The 14,691-nt window shown below is 59.7% G+C and overlaps 5 protein-coding genes across 5 annotated transcripts; 3 read left to right on the forward strand and 2 right to left on the reverse strand.

Annotated features, from left to right (window-relative positions):
• Positions 1-782: 782 nt before the first annotated feature.
• Positions 783-7,435, forward strand: BDZ90DRAFT_273325 (heavy metal translocatin; the record flags this gene model as incomplete). The annotated part of the gene is made up of 5 exons (XM_025508796.1): positions 783-966; positions 1,043-3,040; positions 3,307-3,383; positions 3,510-6,964; positions 7,012-7,435. Exons 1-5 carry the CDS (start codon positions 876-878, stop codon positions 7,433-7,435), a joined length of 6,045 nt encoding a protein of 2,014 aa, XP_025365756.1. The 5' UTR covers positions 783-875.
• An 829-nt stretch (positions 7,436-8,264) lies between these two features.
• BDZ90DRAFT_248804 (hypothetical protein) lies at positions 8,265-9,676 on the reverse strand. The gene is made up of 2 exons (XM_025507637.1): positions 9,013-9,676; positions 8,265-8,930 (listed from the first exon to the last, which is right to left on the reverse strand). The coding sequence occupies exons 1-2, from the start codon at positions 9,629-9,631 to the stop codon at positions 8,344-8,346; spliced, it is 1,206 nt and encodes a 401-aa protein (XP_025365757.1). The 5' UTR covers positions 9,632-9,676; the 3' UTR covers positions 8,265-8,343.
• A 188-nt stretch (positions 9,677-9,864) lies between these two features.
• Positions 9,865-10,807, forward strand: BDZ90DRAFT_258182 (hypothetical protein; the record flags this gene model as incomplete). Its single annotated transcript, XM_025508042.1, has 3 exons — positions 9,865-10,105; positions 10,183-10,476; positions 10,554-10,807. The coding sequence occupies 3 exons, from the start codon at positions 9,865-9,867 to the stop codon at positions 10,805-10,807; spliced, it is 789 nt and encodes a 262-aa protein (XP_025365758.1).
• A 356-nt stretch (positions 10,808-11,163) lies between these two features.
• BDZ90DRAFT_258183 (hypothetical protein) lies at positions 11,164-12,604 on the forward strand (the record flags this gene model as incomplete). The annotated part of the gene is made up of 3 exons (XM_025508043.1): positions 11,164-11,634; positions 11,740-11,944; positions 12,018-12,604. 3 exons carry the CDS (start codon positions 11,164-11,166, stop codon positions 12,602-12,604), a joined length of 1,263 nt encoding a protein of 420 aa, XP_025365759.1.
• Positions 12,605-12,609: 5 nt separating this feature from the next.
• Positions 12,610-14,639, reverse strand: BDZ90DRAFT_230144 (DNase I-like protein). The gene has a single exon (XM_025505355.1). It carries the CDS (start codon positions 14,543-14,545, stop codon positions 12,722-12,724), a length of 1,824 nt encoding a protein of 607 aa, XP_025365760.1. The 5' UTR covers positions 14,546-14,639; the 3' UTR covers positions 12,610-12,721.
• Positions 14,640-14,691: the final 52 nt, after the last annotated feature.

Raw genomic sequence — 14,691 nt, forward strand, 5'->3', positions numbered from 1 at the left:
GCGTGACGCGTCGGGACACCCCTTGTCCAACCCTAGACGGCGCCCGTACCCTGGGCGTCGCCTGACCCTTGGATTTGTTCCTTGGTTCGGTCATCGTTCTTGTTGGGGTGAAGATGGGGAATCAAGGCTGTTTCAGCTACCAACTGTGTCCAGCCTAAACACGGACACTGCTATAGTGCACACTAAACGAAGTTCGAATGAATGTATTGCCAACTAAGTGAGCTCCGGCTCACTTAGTATAAACACGACGAGCCCCAACCACTAGCGTCCCGGACACCACGTGGCGGCGGCTCAAGATGACGTGGATGTTGTGCCACGTGACCGAGTGAGACAACACCCGACTCGGGCACAACAAGAGTTGAGTCCTGACGTCGGGACGGGCCAGTACGACGTCGAATTGTCCTCTCTTCCTTGCCGAGAGCGAGTCCGGCGACGAACGAGCCTAGGCGGCTAGCATCGGGTCTTTCTTGTCGTTGTGAGCAAGCTGCGAAGTGAAGTGAAGGTGCTCACCCGGCGATTCCGAGCGGACACGATGCCCCATCGTGGTGTCAGGACCTTCGCATTGGAAGCTCGACTCGAGATTGATCGATTCCAATTCGGCAAAAAGGCCTGGCCGGCTCCATGGCGCATTGCGCACGGCCTCGGAGGTGGGAAAACGAGAAGTGTGAGCGAAGGAAAGGGAGTTGAAAGTGGCATGAGGGCGGGGGCCTCGAGGCTATCGGCCCGGCGCGTCACGTGATCCGCCTTCGCGAGTCGCCCGTCGGACTGGAGGTGTTGGTTGAGTCGAGGCGCGGGCCACTCCCGGGCCAGCCACTTTAGCTGCGCTTCTCCTCGACCATTCAACGTCATCCTCATCATCATCACTACGCTCCGTCATGCCAGCGACGAGGAGGAGCAGCGGCTGGCTCAATGGCGGCATAGAGGGCACAGATACCATGGATTATGTCCTTGAGCATCTCGAGCAATGTGAGCAGGCGAAAAAATCCGCGCTTACACTCACCACCCCGCGCTCACGCCTCCCTCTCACTCTCATGCCACTCAGTCAAACGCAAGCATATAGCCCAGAATCGAGACGTCATCAAGTCGAACGCCTTTCTGCAGATCAGGATACGAGAGCTCGAGGAGCGGATACAGCAACTCGAAGCAGAGCGAAACCGCGTCCACTTTGAGAACTGCCAGCTGAGGAGTCGGGGAGGAAGCGATGCTGCGAGGAGAGTGTGGCTCGACTTGGGTAGAGCAATGGGGTTCATGGACCCGTCTTCGAGCTCATCATCGCAAAGACTCGCCAATCAACACATCACACTCGATCCGGATGCGCTGCCGCCGGGTATCGCTCGAGCGGTTGCAAAGGCGCCAGAGATTGAGCAGATTCGGGAGGAGCTGGAGGAGGGTGGTGGCGAGACGGAGGGAGAGGATCAGGAAGAGAGGAGAGGCGGAGAATTTGAGTCGGAAAAGAGGAGAAGGGTGGCTCAAGAGGAGGAGGAGCCAAGAAGAACGGCGCCGACGCAGCGAGTACAGCCCGCCCCCACAGCGAGTGCCGCTGCCCAGCGCAAGAAGACGGAGACGATGAAGGGCAGGCAGCAGCAGCGCAAATCTACCATCACGCGCGCCAAGAGGGCTGATAGCGAGGAGGCAGAGGCATCGTCGCCTCCGCCACCTGAGCAACCGTTGCCACCGCCTGCAGCTCAGCCCGCTGCTTCATCCTCCTCCACGTCCACACGCACTCGTACCCTCCCTGCCGCTCCTTCCTCTTCATCATCACGAGCCCGTTCGTCTTCACCACTCGAGTCATCAGCAGGCGAGGAGGAGGCCCCGGCAGCCTCATCACGCACACGTGCATCGAGGCGGTCAAGCGTGCGCACAGTCAACTATGCGCTACCCAAGCTCAACACCAAGATGCGCAAACCAGACCCAGAAGACACCAAGCCCGCTCCTTCCACGGCATCAAGCGCGAGCAGCGCTCGTTCGTCACTAGCAGGAACGGATGCGCAATCGAGTCCTCTAGGCGGAGATCTCAAGGATCTCAAGAGGGAGAGGCAGGCGAGTCCGAAGCTAGCAGCACCGAGGCAGCCTCGACTGCGCCATTCACGGTCGTCAGAGACGCTGCCTCGACGCAATGCGAATGCGCCCACCTCGCGCTCCTCGTCACTGCCGCGTGATCAGGATGACAGTGAGGAGGCGGGGCACAGTGAGGATGAGCAGGCGGATGGCACGCAACTCGCCACGACCGGTGACGAGGACGACACCATCGTAGGCCGGCCGGGCGCTGCGTTTTCACCAAAGGCAGCGATGGGAGAAACCTTGTCTGAGCTGTTTGATACACAGGCCAGCTCGTCAAGACCGACGTCTGCGCTTGATACGTCGGAAGATGATGGCGGCGAAGAGTCGACCGTACCAGCTGCTCCCCGCGCAGCACCCGTACCGCGTAGCATGAGCTCGACTGCAGCCTCGAGGAACAAGAGTGTCGGCACATCTTCGTCATCAACCGCTTCTTCCTCGTCGTCGTCGTCATCATCAGGCAGACGACCATCTTCATCCTCCGGTCTCTCCTCGTCATCGACCGCCGGCGGACCAGCGCCAGCTCGCAAACAACCCCGCGCATCAGCCTTGACGGACGCCGATTGGGCGATGCTGACCAGCGGCGCCAGCTCGACAGCGAATGGCCGTACCTCCTCCTCCTCCTCCTCCTCCACCACGTCGACCCTCCCTCCCTCTCTCGCCGACCTAGCTTCAACCGCCCTCTGGCCATCGACTCCCCAAATTAACGGCGGGCACAATGGCGGGCGAGTAGCGAGCGGCGGAGGAGCGGGTAGCACGGCTCTTGGCGGGCAGAGAAAGGTATCTGCGCTCAGTAAGAGCAAGTCGCTGACCAATCTTGGAGGAGCAGGAGGAGGAGGAGCGGGGTTTGTGCCCAGTAGAGCGGGTGGGATGAAGGGCAAAGCTACGGGCGTAGGGAATGGCAATGCGACGCAGCAAGCGATGAGGGCGTTGACCAGCTCGTCGGCTACGAATGCTTCGGGTGCCGCAGGGTCAGGGGGAGGTGGGGGAGGGGATTTCCTCTAGCCTGGTCGAGGAACCACGATGCGAAGGGAGCGCAGCAGCAATAGCAACAGCAACAATGATACCTTTTTCGCCCTCTGTCGCGATCGCTTCGATCGTACTGGATGAAGAGGCGACAAAATGCCGCAGACCGCGTCGCCCTATCACTCAACGTACCACTGTATTACCTCATGCCCAGATGTGGCGACTACGATCGTTGAGGAGTAATGGACGCATTTCCGCACGATGCTCTCGACCTTCTCCCAGTTTGGCTCAGCTTGAGTGGCCAGAGGTCGCCCTGGGCGAGCGAGATGATTCCGGTCGGGCCTTGGCCACGCGAGCGAGTGAGGCAATTATGTCGCCTCGAGCTGAGATGCGGGCACGGCAGCGGAGAGACCAGGGTTGGCGGCTGGCTGAGGCAATTAATTCCCTCGCCCCTGGCCATGCTCCAGATGATGCTCTTGTCCTAGTCTGCTGCTGCGATCGGCATCGACGACGAAGAATTGATGTATAACGAGGCGGTGTTCGGTCTTGCATCTTGTCTCTTGACATCCCATTCTCATTCTCACTTCACCCTCGCTATGTTGGAAGAAACGGCTCCAACTGCCTCGACCGCCACACAGACAGAGACGCTCCTTCTAAGCGTTCCTTCGCTGCATTGTTCCTCGTGCGTGAGCGCCATCCAGCAGACACTCTCACCCCACGCAACCTCGATCGACGTCGATGTCCCTGGCAAGACGGTCACCTTGGACCACTCGCCCGCCATCACCCCAGTGTCCAAGCTCGCAGCCTTGCTCCAAGAGATAGGCTACCGCGTCGCAGATGTTCAGGTCCTCGAACATGGTCGTGCCTCAAGCAGCGAGCTCACAATGTCGCCCCATTCACCTTCTGCAGTACTTGATAGTGTGGCTGGGGACGACGACGAGGAGAGCGTCATAGCAGAAGAGAAGCGGCGTCATCACGCACACTGCAAGGCGTGCCAGGATACCCTCAACGATCCCCGCCTTGCGCTGGACGTGATCGTCTCGTCTTCTGGGCCTCGCACCAAGCGCGTGGACCTCTCCATTGAAGGCATGACTTGCAGCAGCTGTGTCGGTGGCATCACCAAGGCTCTGCGCGGCGAAGGCTGGATCACGGGCGTGGATGTGGCCCTGCTTACCAACTCGGCTAGTGTGGCCATCGATGGCTCGCATGATCCGCAGGAGGTGGTGGAGTTGATTGAAGACCTGGGCTATGGGGCAAGCGTGGAGGGCATCGAGTTGCTGGGAGGCAAGGAGGAAGAGACTGGGGAAAAAGGCGAGAGACGGGAGGAGGGGCAGCTCATACGCAGGACAGCGACTATCCAGCTCAAAGGCTTTCATTGCCCGCGCTGCCCGCAGCGAGTCATTCAGGCTCTACATGCACTCAACGATGACGACGACACGCGAGCCGTCTCGGTCCACAAGGCGCCTACGGAAGCAGACCCAACGGTTGAGATATCCTATCTCCCCCACGCCCCCGGCTTCACGATACGCCGCATCCTCCAGCACATCGCCACGCTCGATCCAGCCTTTACCGCTTCGCTGCGCCAACCCACTTCTCCAGAGGACAGGGCAAACGCTATACGCGCGCGAGAGCGTCGTGGAATCCTATTGCGAGTCGTTCTTACGCTCGTCCTCGCCATCCCCACCTTCGTCGTAGGCGTCGTCTTTATGAGCAACCTCGCCCCTTCCTCCTCTACCGCCAGTCGATACTTTTCTCATCGGCTTTCAGGCGTCATGCGAAGCGAATGGATCCTCCTCGCCCTCTCAACGCCCGTCTACCTCTTCGCAGCGGACGTCTTCCACCGCCGCGCAGCCAAGACGCTCTGGGTCCTCTGGAGGCCCGCAAGTCGTACGCCGGTGCTGCAGCGTTTCCTCCGTTTTGGCAGTATGGACGTGCTCATCTCGCTCGGCGTCACGGTGGCGTACTTTGCTTCGCTTGGACAGGTAGCTGCTACCGCGAGTCGCAGCGGCTCCACCGGCCAGCTGGGAATGGGCGTCAAGCTGGGCCTGGGAATGGACATGGGACCGGGGTCCGGCATGCCTGGCATGGATGCGGGAATGGACTCGACTCACAGCGACTCGTACTTTGACTCTGTGGTGTTCCTCACCCTCTTCCTTCTGTTGGGCCGACTGCTCGAGGCGCTCAGTAAGGCAAAGACGGGGGAGACGGTTGCCAAGCTCGGAACCTTGCGACCCAATTCTGCCACGCTCGCCGAGGGAGGCGAGGTGGTATCCGCAGAATTGCTCGAAGTCGGCGATGTGGTCACCGTACCGCACGGTGCCTCCCCTCCCTGGGACGGAACACTGGTGGATGAGCAAGCCCAATTCTCCGAGGCGACCCTGACCGGCGAGTCGATGCCCGTCAGCAAAGCTTCCGGCGCTCCAGTCTACTCCGGCACGATCAACCTAGGCTCCCCGGTCTCGGTCCGTATCACCGCCGCGTCCGGCAAGTCCCTGCTGGACCAAGTCATCGACCTAGTTCGCCAAGGCCAGACAAGACGCGCCCCAGTGGAAGATCTGGCGGACAAGCTCACCGCCCATTTCGTCCCCGTGATAGTGCTCATCGCCCTCACTACTTGGCTCGTCTGGCTCGCCCTAGGGCTGAGCGGTCGCCTCCCCTCCGACTGGCTGGATGTAGCGCATGGTGGCTGGCCATTCTGGAGTCTCCAGTTCGCAATCGCCGTCTTCGTCGTGGCTTGCCCCTGCGGCATTGGCCTCGCCGCGCCTACGGCCATCTACGTGGGCGGAGGGCTGGCTGCAGAGCATGGTATCTTGGCCAAAGGCGGAGGAGAGGCGTTTCAGCTCGCGAGCCAGATTGATGCAGTCATCTTCGACAAGACTGGGACACTCACCCGCGGAGAGGTGGTTATTGCAGACTTTGTGCAACTCGACGACGCCGGCGAGCGGTGGGACGAGCAGACCACGCGTGCTTGCCTCTCGCTGCTGGAGGGTCGCAGTAGCCATCCGATTGCTCGCGCAGTGTGCGACTGGGCGGGCGATGAGGCAAAGGAGAGCGGTAACGTCGAAATGAGCGACGTGGTTGAAGTGCCAGGCAAGGGTGTGCGGGGCGTCGCTACTACGCCTGACGGGAGAAAAGCCGAAGTGATGGTAGGCAATGAAGCCATGCTCCAGCAACACGAGGTGGCCATCTCCCCCTCATCGGCCGGAGCCCTACAAGGTTGGAAGCAGCAAGGCAAGTCCGTCCTCCTCTTCGCCGGGCGTCACATCGACTCCTCGGACCTCTCGACCCCCTGGCAGCTCCTCGCAATCCTCTCGGCATCAGATACCATCCGTCCCGAAGCTCCCTCCGTCGTTACCGCCCTCGAGTCTCGCGGGATCCACTGCTGGATGCTCTCCGGTGATAATCGCCTGGCCGCGGCCAGCGTGGCCAGAATCGTGGGCATCGACCCCTCCCGCGTTGTGGCCGAGGTGCTCCCCGAGCAGAAAGTAGAGCAGGTCAAGCGCATCCGCACCGGCGATGGCAAGGGGAGACGCACGGTCGCCATGGTAGGAGACGGGATCAACGACTCGCCCGCCCTCGCCCTCGCCGACGTAGGCATCGCCATCGGCACGGGATCGGACGTAGCCATCTCGGCCGCTTCCTTCGTCCTGCTAAACGCCAACCTACGCACGCTCCTCGTGCTCTTCGATCTCAGTCGCGCCGTGCTCAGGAGGGTCAAGTCCAACTTCTTCTGGGCGATCCTGTACAATGCAGTCGCCCTGCCTGTCGCGGCTGGCGTGCTGTATCCGGTAGTGGCGGGTGGGAAGCACGTGAGGTTGGATCCGGTGTGGGCGAGCTTGGCCATGGCTTTGAGCAGTGTCAGTGTGGTGTGTAGCAGCTTGCTACTCCGCGTTCCTGTGCCCGTGTTGGGCTGGCGATCTGCAGTCAAGAAGCAGGTTGAGTGACCTCCCATCACGGGCGTCATCTCGACTCGACACCTCATCCAAGCTTGCCTCCCTCTTTCTTCTTCACGGATACCTACTTCTCCTTCACCACCTGCGCAATCTTCCTCGCCCGCCAACAAGCCCCCACCCCAGCAGTAATCATGGCCGTCCAGACCGTCCAAGCAAAGGCGGCCAGCTCAACCTCGTACACACCCTGCCTATCCGTAGGCGACGGCACGCGCATCAGCCTTGCCCTCAAATCAGGCAGAGCAGCCAGCGCAGTCCCCGCAAGCACAGCCACGAAGGAGAAGACGCGCTGCAAGGCAATAGCCAGCCCGGCCCAAGTGAAGAGACGAGCCCAATCGCGATGGCGCAAATACTGGCGCGATCTAGCCGTTCTCCACGTCTTCCACAGCGTCACACCTTGCACGACGCTTAGGATGGTAGTCCCCGCCTCGGTCGTGGGCAGCCAGCCTGCGTGCATGTGAAGCGGGTTCGGGTGGGTGTAGCTGAGCTTGCGTGGGGCGAGCAGAAGGCCAGATATGATCAGGACGCCGTTGCATAGCAGGGCGAGACGACCGCACCACCGATGGAAGGAGGGGTAGCGACGCCGCAGGGTGTCGATGTGCTGGAGGGGCATGAGGAGACACCAGAGAGCGCTGCGAGCTCGAGAGCGAGGGGAGACTGATCGTTATGAGCTTTCATAGACGCACGCCGCGATATGCAATAGACACTGTTCTCCACCTCCTCTCCTCACACTCACCCCGGTATTAAATGCGCCCCCATGTAGTGAAAGGGCGAATGCCCCACCCTCGTAAAGACGAATGGCACGCCCTCCTCGTTCCTGAAACCGGCGAGCAGGGGCGTGTTATCCACCAAGGTGAGCTCCGCCTCTTTCCATTCTGGATGCGCGTCGAAGTGCCTTGCGTGGTACTCGTGTACGATGGGGCCGAGTGCTGCGAAGAGGAGGATAGAGCAGAGGAGAGTGAGGAGGGGGAGGGGAAGTGGTTCCTGTTTGGTGATGGTGCGGGCCATGACGGTGAGAGGTCGATGGGTATGAAGAGCAAAGGGGGGAAATGGCGGCGAGGCTCATCTTTGTACCATTCTAGGTTCAGGCAAAGGCGCAGGTTGCAGAGTTGAAAGAGGGGGAAGGAGCCAAAGAACGGGGCCGCGAGTGTCTGTGCGCAAGATGCAGGTACAGCCATTTCTCCGCTGCGAGTCTTCCCGCTCTCATTTCTCAGCAAGCAAGCAAGCAAGCAAGCAAGCAAGCAAGCAAGCAAGCACGCACGCACGCACGCACGCAGGCACGCACGCACGCACGCACACAAGGCCCCTTCATTAGCATGAGAATGACAACGCAACGAGGAATGATACTCTAAGCCGGGTCTGTATCGATCTATAGTTCATCGTGGCCACCCTCGGCCTTATCGCCCTGGTGATCGTCCTTCCTTCCCCACACCCTGTTGAGCACCTTGCGCAGATCCCCCTCAACCTTATCCGGCAGCACCACCTCGTACTCAATGTACAGACTCCCCCGTTGTCCCTCCACTCCACCGCGCACAGGCATCCCCTCGCCCTTGAGCACCACCACCATCCCCGGCTGTGTTACGCCTTTCCTCCGATCCACCGTAACATTATGCCCGTCCATGTGCGGGAAAATGTCCTTGAACCCGAGCAGGGCATCGGGCAAGCTCAGCGTCCTACTGACGTACAGGTTGGTTCCCCTTCTCCTGAACAAGCTAGTGCTCGGATCGCTCGTCACTTTCACGATGACATCGCCTGCCTCGATGTCCAAGTCGACACTCTCGTCGCTCTCTCCTTCGTAGGTGAAGACTTCCCCCTCCTCCGTACCCGCGGGTAGGTCGACTTCGATCTCTGCCTTTTCGTTGATGAGCTTCGCCCCGCCGCAGAGTGAGCAGGCGTGCGCTATGCGGCTGCCCGTACCGCCGCAGACGGAGCAGACTGCTTGCATTTGTGTGTGAACTGGCGTGTGCCGGGGGTGGGATGGGGGTCAGTCAATGTCCGTATCTCCCTCATCGTCTCGCATCTCGCGCTTCGCACTCACAGCCGGGCATGATCTCCTGCCTGACGATCCTGACTCCTCTACCCTGACAAGCCTCGCAGGAATGCACATCCCCTTTACTGCGCGCCCCACTGCCATCGCACTTGTGACATACGACGCTGCGGTCGTATTCGAGGTGAATCGTCTTCCCCACATAGAGGTCCTTGAGTGAAACCATAATGTTGAACTGTTTGCTCTGTCCCTTTCTCACCCCTCCTCCGCCACCTGCTCCTCCTCCAAAGAAGTTCCTAAATATGTCAAAAGGGTCGTGCCCTCCACCCCCTCCTCCCCCCGCCTGACCAGCTCTATGTCGCTTCACCCCTTCCTCGCCATATCGATCGTACACCTTGCGCAACTCATCATCGCTCAGCACCTGGTAGGCTTCGCTCATCTTCACAAATTCTGCCTCCTTTTCCGGAAACTTGTCCGGGTGCAGCTTGTGAGCTAGACGACGGTACGCCTTCTTGATTGTGCGCGCATCAGAGGAAGGGTCGATGTCCAGCAACTTGTAATAGGACGTTTGTGCTATGGTGAGAGTGGCCAGGAGGAGCAAGGCAAGGGCGAGGGAGAGGGAGAGGAGTATTGACGGCCCTCGTGCCCGTGAGCGGGTGTGTAGGCGCATGGTGGATGGATGATGGTGACAATGAAGTCCGTCGTCGAGAGAAGGTCTCCAAAAGTAAGTCGTGTGCCTCGCCCCCGCTCTCCTTCCACGTTGCTCCTCGTCGAGGCCCGTGCGGCAAGAGCCCAAAGATGAACCGCGGGGCGGCTGCGACTCGACGCGTTGCACTCTCGCGCGAGTCTGAGTTGCACTTTCCACTTCTTCCTCGCCGCCAAACCAACACCCGCTCGCCCGCCATGACTACCTCGCACGAGGACGGGCGCCTCATCATCGCCGGTCCCTCTCGCCTCGTAGAGGAGGAACAGCGATTCCTCCTCTTGCCTCATCCGCGAACTCATGCTCCCGCTTACTTCGTGATGGACGATGAGCAGGGCGAGGCATACGAGCTGCAAGCGGTCAGTAAGGAGAGGAGAAGTTGGATGTTGAATGGTCGACAAGCAGCAGTAGAGGAGGGAGGACAGGGATGGGTGATGCAAGGTGCGCATCCTAACCTCTTTCTCGCTATTGTTGCGGCGGCTGTATACTAATCCACCCCTACGTGCGCACATGCACAGACGGCTCTCTTCATCTTCTCCTTCCCCTCGACCCAATCTTCCTTCTCCTCCCGCTACTCCCCGTCCCCACAACCTCATCGAGCTACCTCACATCAGACGATATCTTCGACTCGGCCGCCTCTCGACACTACGCTGCGCGAGTAAAAGCCTACAACGCTCTAGCGGGGCAGTCGCAGGCGCAGAATGAGGGGGTGGCAGCCCTGGATGAAGACGCGGGGATTTGGGAGGATGTCGTCGCTTTTGGGCGATCGAAGACGGCACAGAAGGCGCTGGAGCGATGTTGCGATGTCCAAGGTGAGCCGCGCGCCAGAAAATCTCGATGGACGTGGGCTGATACCTCCCTACTCTTCCTCTCCCTCACCCTCGCTCAGCCATCAGCCCCACCTTATCCGCGTATCGTCCCTCCCTCCCTACTCTGCGATCCATCCTCCACGCCAAGCTACAAGCACTCTGCACCACAATGGAGACGGATTACTCGGCAACGCTAGGCCGAACCCTGGCGAAGCGACTCGAGTTCAATGCAACGGAGGAGCAGGTGGCACGGGAGAGGATCAAGCTGGGCAAGGAGGTGCTCATGGGCTACATGAGTGCAGAATGGGGGAAGATGATCCTCGACGAGTTGTGATGCTACATGATCTGCATTTTGCGCGGGCTCGGTCTAGAAGTACATATTGCTGTCAGTCACGCGTAATCGATACCCTCACCCTCCCTCGCTACGCCCCCTCTATCCCCTCTTCCCCCACTGGCTCCTCCACATGACAAAGTCACACCTATGTTAGAACGAGTGAAAGCGAAAACGCAAGCTAGGTACCAGCACATCAGGTACCAGCACATCAACGAGAATCCGCAAGCTAGGTACCAGCACATCGACGAGAACACGCAAGCTAGGTACCAGCACATCAACGAGAAACACGCAAGCTAGATACCCGCAGACCCAATTCGGCGCCTTGCAGCCCAATGTGCAGATTGCCTTGGTGCAAGATGTCCTCGATGCTTATCACGTTGACGACTAGAGTATACCACGCCTTCGAGGGCCCGACGTCCTCTACCATTCCTATCCATCGACTCGGCAAGACAGCTGACACCACAATCTTGCAAGACCACTCCGTCTGCCAGAATTTGTCACCATTGCCAGATGGGCTTCCAGACGCCAAAGCAGCCAAAAAAAAAATCGGCGTCGACGGACGCCTAGCCCTCGTCATCCTACCCACCTCGGAGCGAGAGTCTTGGACCATCAACAACCCCATCAAGATCGTTCCCGAAGTCATTATCAGCCTTGCTGCCCGACCTCGTCCAGGTAGCTCCCCAGAGGCCATGTGGGTCTCAGCCCAAGCGGCATCGTCGATGGCCGCCGCACCCTCTGCTCAAGCCACCAGCTCCTTGTCGACGGCCGCCGCACCCTCTGCTCAAGCTACTACTACCTCGTCAACGGCCGCCGGACCCTCCTGTAATGTGAAGCACGTCGTTCAAAGTCATGGATCAAAAGGAAGAAGCTGAAGGAGATACAGACTCGAGCTCAAGAGACCAGATAAGGGCAAAGAAGGGGTCTGAACGCAGGCTAGTCTAGCCGAGCCAAAGCTCAACACGGCAGTCGCTGCCATAGAAGCCAGCGAAGACGACATCGATGGCATGCCCGCCAGCTACGATAAATACCCAGCCCCAGGCATGATCAGCCGTCTGGACGACGAGACCTCGAAGGCGTTTGATGCCATGCTTGGCGAGGCCGCCGAGGCCTTCGATGCTCTTGATCTGGACAGCGACCGTGGACGCGCCCTAGTCGAGCGCATTGCTACGCTTCCCACGCTCGCGCAGAAGACCGATTCAACGTCCCCCAGGAGGAGCGACATCGCAATGGCGGCGGCCCGACCATCTTCTGGGACTCAACTCAAGCACATCCTTCTCGGTGATCCTCGTCCTTGCCTTCCGCGCGTGGCTGCGCGCGCTGAGCAATTGTGAGATTCTCGTCATAACTGCCTGCGGCATCGACGTCATCTGGAAGGACAAAGAGGGATGGATCTACGTAATCTTCTCGTGGATCGTGTGCTTCTGCCGCCGTGGTCGCCGCGACCGCCTCCCCGGCATGGCCATGGAGTTCTCCGCCGACAACTTCCCGCCCATGTTCCCCTGCTTCGTCTCTCACGTCGACCACTGTCGGCTCTTTGGCAGGAGGTCCAACGGCGACTTCATCGGGGGCGACGATGCTGCGGACCACCTCATGGACGAGAAAGTATTGAACATGACGGTCATGTCAAGAATGACGAACGCGGTCTTGGAGACACACCCTCCTCGCCACATCGTTCAGCTCGTCGAAGTCGACCAGAGGGGCAACCGACGCAGCGCTCCACTTGATGCGCCAGGAAGGCCTCCTGCTCGAGATCTCAGTGGAAGAGATCGAGAAGGTCTGCTCCTCAAGGATGGTTGATGCTACATGGTCGACATTGACTGGCGCTGTCTGAGTCTAGAAATACATATTGCTCTTGGTAACACACACAAATCGATACCCTCATCCCGCTCCTGCCCCACACATACGAAAATCGCACTACGTCCCCCTCCCACCAGCCTTTCTCCTCTTGCCCCACTCACTCCCCCACATAAAGAAGCCGCACCTATACTCTCCGCCCTCCCCGCCACCCTTGGTGCTCTTAAATCCTTTCTCATATCCTACCCCCACCTCTCTCGAGCACAAGAAAAACTTACGGCCGTGATTTGGGCCGGGTTTGTTGACCGTCCATGCTCGTGCGGGCTCGCCGTGCGCTGGGCATTTGGGGGCAGAGGGAGGCGTGAGGATGGAGGACCAGGCGGATGCGGAGGATGCGTTGGCGTTGGCGTTTGCATTCGGGTTGGGGAGGGGAGGGGCGTCGGGGTCTGGTAGGGCGGCGAGGGCTTCCCAGTCTACCTCCTCGTCCTCCTCGCCAGTGCCAAGTCTGTCGGCAGGAGCTGTTCCTGCCTCTTCACTGCGGCTGACATGGCCATTCTCGGCTGGGAGGCCGAGCTTGGCTCTCTTCTTCGTTGACCCTTCTCCATCGACAATCTCAGTCGGCGAGCAGGCAGGTAGGCGCTTCTTCTCATTGGTCGAGCTGCTGCTGCTGGCAGGAGCGCCGAAGAAGGAGGCGAGCTTGAGTTGCTGTCGAGAGGCGGCGGCCTTCTTGCTCGCGGTGGTCGTGGCGGCTTTGATTGCCTTTGGGCTGGTTGCGGTCGCTTTGGCGGGCTTGGGAATGCTGGCCGGGGGCGAGGAGCCGTTGACCTTTGGAGGTGGAGAAGCCGCTGGAGGACTGATCGCAATGCTCTTCACCGGGCTGGGAGAAGTAGAGCCAGTAGCCCGAGCGATCCCCGCAGTAGCCGCGCTTGCTGCCGCCTTATCGAAGAATGACTTGAGCCCCTTTACTCGAAATTCATCCCACCGACTCGCAGCACCCATTGGCGGACTGGTCGGCTGACTCATTGCATCTCTCAGCTTCAACACTTTCCCGCCCACCTCTCTCTCATCCCACAAATCCACCCAAACAGGGCAATGATCGCTGCCTGGCACCTCGGCTTGAATGTCTGCCCCTTTCACCCAGTCCTTCAACCCGGACGAGACGAGCGTGTAGTCGATGCGCGTGCCGTAATTCGTTGGCCGAGCATTCTTGAGCGTGCTCCAGCAAGTGTACATACCCTTGCGCTGCGGATGAGCCTCGCGCTGCACGTCATGGAATGGGCCCTTTGGGTGAATGAATCGATCAAGCCACGACCGGGCTTGACTGCCCGAGTAGAATTCCTCATCCCCATCTGCCGGCCCATCCCCTCCTAGACCCTGATAATCACAGTGGTCTATCGGCTGCCTGGCAATATTGATGTCCCCTACAATGATGACATTACGCCCAGCTGCGAGGAGAGCGCGTGCCCTCTCATTGACGGCAGAGTAGAATGCCATACGAAAGTCGTGCCTCTCCTCGCTACCCATGACAGGGCAGTACAGGTTGAAGAGGACGAAGAGTCCAAAGTCGAGGACAACTGCACGTCCTTCCTCATCTATGCTGAAGTCCTCGTAATCACCCGCATACCCTCCTATCCCATCCCTCCCCTTCGCACCGGTAAGCCCTCGCTCGAAATGAAGAGGCCTAGCGATATCGCCACGAGTGTAAACTGCCGTTCCGCTGTACCCTCTCGAAGGGTGAAAGTCCCAGTACGACTCCCAAGAGGAAGAAGGGAGACACATCTCCTTGTCTTCTAGGGCTTGTTTGCGGGTAAGCTTCGTCTCTTGTAGGCAGACTATGTCTGCTTGGAGGTGGGAGAGGATGTCGTGCCAGGACTTCATGAGGGAGAAGGGCTGGTAGGTCCGCAGTTTGCGGAGCCCGTTTACATTCCATGTCAGGATCCGCATCGATGGCGATGGCTATGGCGATGACGAGGGTGATGATGATGGTCCTGCCGCCATGAAGGGGACGGAGGGGGAGCGATTGTCGTTGATGGCGTTGATGACGAATGTGCTGCTTCCGCCTTCCGCCCATCGCGCTCCGCATTCACGGC

Source organism: Jaminaea rosea, assembly GCF_003144245.1.
Source record: "Jaminaea rosea strain MCA 5214 unplaced genomic scaffold BDZ90scaffold_1, whole genome shotgun sequence".
NCBI lineage: Eukaryota > Fungi > Basidiomycota > Exobasidiomycetes > Microstromatales > Jaminaea > Jaminaea rosea.